We start from the raw sequence: 4403 nt of genomic DNA on the forward strand, positions 1-4403 counted from the left end.
TATCCAATGGGTGTTATAGGAGTATTATCCGTCTCTATAATGTCTCATTATAAACGATCTTTGACGGATCTCCGCTACCTTTAGTAAAAGGAGTTTGTAGTTCATTGGCAATGAACTTCTAGAGGGTTGTGCCCACTACATATGGCAATAATGGCCCAAAATTATGGTAGTTGTTGATGTCATTTATGGCAATGTCAAGGCAACCCATTGCACACTTAACTGCTACCACTTCAATGATTGTAACTTCATTGATTATGATAGGTTTGTCGCGTTGAATTTTTTCTCTAGTATATTTATTCCTTAGTATTAAAAAAAATAGTCACACAATAAGTAGACTATTTTTTATAGAATTTGTTGATTTTCCTTCCATAAAACTTTCTAACAGCAACGATATGCATCATATTCTATAACTTTGGCCGCTGAATCATGTCGGGTAAAGTAGTTAAAACGAATATATAACATTTTGTAAAACCATTAGTAGAAACGCGTATGATTTCATATTGTGTTACATGTGCTCGTTTCTAAGCATTTTAATGTGAGTTCTAGGTTGATTTCGTTCAATCATCTAATGTTTTTATGTACTCCCACATAGATAATTAAGTTGATTAGATGTGATTATGATGTTATTTCAAATGGCGGAGTTTTATATTTACATATTAAGATAGTTTTATGTACGACAAGGTTGGCCTAGACCAATGGGCCTCGGTGGTCGTTTTGGGCATGGTTTTGATAGGGGCACTGATTTTATATATATAACAACTAGGTTAGGTACCCGTGTGATACACGGGTTTGATAAATTATATTATAAAAAAGTCAATTAATCTAAAGATGCACTTAAAAGATCTAATAAATTACAATGAAGACAAATAGAATTACATGACAAAGCTATTTAAAAATTTCTTTGTATACAACGTTCGCAATCTTCTTTTAAACTTTACCATCTTCATAAAAAATGAGTACCTTGAGTCCTCTTGTTTTAACTCTAGACAAAGCAACATATAACTAACTGGCCATGGGCGAAAACTGGTTGTCTAAGAAATAAACCAACTCTTGAAAGTGATTGGCTTTGGCTTTTATTGATTGTTATTGCAAAACAAACATTAATGTCTACAATAATAAGAGCTGCAACTTCAGATGTGGTTGGTAAGTTATATGTTCTTCCATCTTGTTGCATTTTATTAAAAATTGTAAACAAATATGAAGCAAAGGGAAAAAATATTAATATCAACAGAATTATACTGAATTTCAAAATAGAATGGTAAATGCGACATAACGTTCGAAATATCCAATAAGGGAGTTCTTGATAGCTCAAGTACAATAACAAAAATTAAATCAAATCAAATAAATAGATAGTAATTAACGTATCTAATTTATGCAGGTAAGTATAATGTATAAATTTAATATAAATAGTGAACGTTTTAAATCTTAATTAAATTGTTATTTTAAATCATTTATGTAGGTAAGTATAATGTGTAAATTTATTATTGATATGATGATTGATAAGGCTGATAAGGAATGTTTTAAATCTTAATTAAAATTGTATTTTAAATAATATATTTAATTAGAAATTGCATGAGTGTGCCACTTGTCAAAATATTTGGCTAACTAAGGGGTTTGTGGTTCAACCAACATTTTTATTTATTATAATAGTAGATTTTGTTTAAAACGCTCACAAAAGAGAAATCAGGAATAAATTTGAAAAGGGGGCCAACTGATTTAGCAATTAGCTAATTTATGTTTAATTGGGTCAAAAAAAAATTCTAAAAAACGCCTAGTAAGCAGTTAGTCTGTTTTTGTAAGTGGATCAAAAGGTTGCGGATAAAAAGTTCATACACTTGAAGTCTTGGGGACGGCTTGATGCATGACATGAGTGAAGACACTAAAAAACAAGTGCAGACGTAGCCCCTTTTAGGGGGCGGTGCCTACCTAAAAAGATTTTTTTCTAGTGTTATATATATGTAAAATTCCCGATCGTTATCATAAATTTTTTTTTGAGTCCGTGCTTAAGAAAATCTAAGTAATTATCATATTAGCACAACTTATGGTCTAATACAGTTGGGAGACATGTATGTAATACTAGTGGAGACTTAAAAGATAACATGTTGCAAGTAGAGAAACAATTGATTTAGACTATTAAAGAGAACCACATAAAGTCAAAAGTAAAGGTTGACATGAACTCTTTTATTACTATAATAAAATTATTATGATTATGATTTGCTATTGTGACTTGATTTCCAAGTAATATATTGTGTCAAATATAACCGTTTATCGTTTCGATGATGTATGAAAGTGGACAAGTGGTCTTTAAACTTTTTAAAATAGTAATATACACAAGCCCAGATAGATATGGGCTTAGAACAACTTCTCTAACTTTGTTAACTGCTGGAAATTGGGATTTTTTTGTTTCCTAATAATGAAAGCCCATTTTACATGTTCATTTCTTTTAGCAGAAAATACTAGAAGTGCACAACCCCGCTTAAAACCCAAAACCGGTTTAATTGAAACTGGTTCGGTTTAGTCAACAACATTCAAAATCGGTTTATGTTCGGTTTCAGTTCGGGTTAAAACCTCTAAGATCAAAATCAATACTTTAGTATTTTACATGTGTTGATGATTATACGATTATACTCCAGTTACCCTTGGTTTTATTATTCTTTGTAAAGATCCTTTAGGTACAAACTTCAATTGACGGGTAGGGGTGCAAACGAGCCGAGCTGCTCGCGAGCTACTCGAGATCGGCTCGTTAAAAAGCTCGAACGAGCCGAGCTTAATCGAGCCCGAGCCCGAGCTCAAGCCTAAAAGTAAGCTCGTTTAATAAACGAGCCCGAGCCCGAGCTTCACTTATCGAGCTCGAGCCGGCTCGCGAGCCTAAACGAGCCTGTCATTTATATAATTTTTTAAAATGTATATTTAATAATTATTAATATATATATATATATATATCATGTTATAAAAATAAATAAAAAAAGTAAATAATATATATTATTTTATACAAAAAAATTATAATAGAAAAAATATATAAAAATAGTTATATTATTTAATAAATAACTAATAAAAGGTAAACGAGCCGAGCCCGAGTTTGAAAAATCTACTCACGAGCCGAGCTCGAGCACGAGCTATATGTAAGTTAAACGAGCCGAGCTCGAGCCTGGTCGAGCTCGGGCTCGGCTCGGCTAGTTTGCACATAACTAAAACTGAACCAAAGCAAACCGTACGAACGCAATTTAGACTTATTAAACATTTGTAATTAAAAATATATATACATATATAAAAGTTAATATAGAGTTTTGGGTATGCAAAACTAATAGAATATATTCTATATTAGGAAGATATAAGTTTTTATGATTGTACAAATATTTGTATATTATTCAAAGATTGTCTTGGCCTTATATAAAGAGAATTATTCTTCATATCATTCTTCAAAGATTAATCAAGGTTTTTAATTCACGAACACAGGCTGCATCAAGCCATCAACAATGATACAAGGTTCGAAATCCTACGAATTCGCATATAATAATTTTCTTCATATTTGCACTTATGATGTATAATGTATTTGTCATATTTCAACAGAAACAGGTCTTTTTTACAGAGGCAAACCTCTAAAGCCAGTGGAAACAGTATTTCATGAAGATACGACGAATTATTCTCCATTTGCTTTCTCGGTACCTAGTTGGCTATACGATCAGAACCCAAGTTTATTCAGCCCTATGGTCATCGCTATTGGACCGTTGCATGCAATAGACGAGTGTGTGCAAGAAGCTGTAGGCTGGAAAAAGGCTAAAGTTCTTCATCTGTTGAGTCGTGTCAACGCATCAAAAGATGAGATAGTGGAGTCTTGTATGCGTAAGGTGTTTGCTTCGTTGATCAAAATCAGGGAATGCTATGCGTGTGCAAGGAAGCCGAGCCCTTTAGATTCTATTGATGATGATAATCTTGTGGATATCATGGTTATGGATGCTTGTTACATACTCGAGTTCATGCTCTTGCACACGGAATATAGAGCGACAGGGTTTAATCAACACACGATAATAATGCGTGATTTGTGGTTGGTAGAGAATCAAATCCCGTTCTTTGTTCTTGATGATATATTTCAGTGCACCGTATTGAAATTTAAGCCAGGCGCGTCCCTTGTTGAGCTTTTCGAGCCAATTCTGTATAAGCACAACTTCGTCTATGCAAATATACATATCAAGAATACTTCGATCATGAATCCCAAGCATATACTTGGCCTTGTGCATCAATGTTACATGCCTCAAGTTGATGAAACCATTACCATTACATCACCAAGTTCAAGAATCGAATCAGCTTCGGTTCTAGGAAGGGAAGGGATGATATTTAAACCGAATAACGATACAAAATGGGTGATGAGCATGGAAGTGAAGTTACCTTATTTTGGGTGTTGA

General features: G+C 33.0%; 1 protein-coding gene across 1 annotated transcript; it reads left to right on the plus strand.

Annotated features, from left to right (window-relative positions):
• The first annotated feature begins 3476 nt into the window (after positions 1-3476).
• LOC143550773 (UPF0481 protein At3g47200-like) lies at positions 3477-4403 on the plus strand. Its single transcript, XM_077041366.1, has 2 exons — positions 3477-3486; positions 3571-4403. The coding sequence occupies exons 1-2, from the start codon at positions 3477-3479 to the stop codon at positions 4401-4403; spliced, it is 843 nt and encodes a 280-aa protein (XP_076897481.1).

Source organism: Bidens hawaiensis, unplaced genomic scaffold (assembly GCF_021521415.1).
Source record: "Bidens hawaiensis isolate Kalapana, Puna unplaced genomic scaffold, B.hawaiensis_p1.1 tig00016188_1, whole genome shotgun sequence".
In the NCBI taxonomy this organism is placed as follows: Eukaryota; Viridiplantae; Streptophyta; class Magnoliopsida; order Asterales; family Asteraceae; genus Bidens; species Bidens hawaiensis.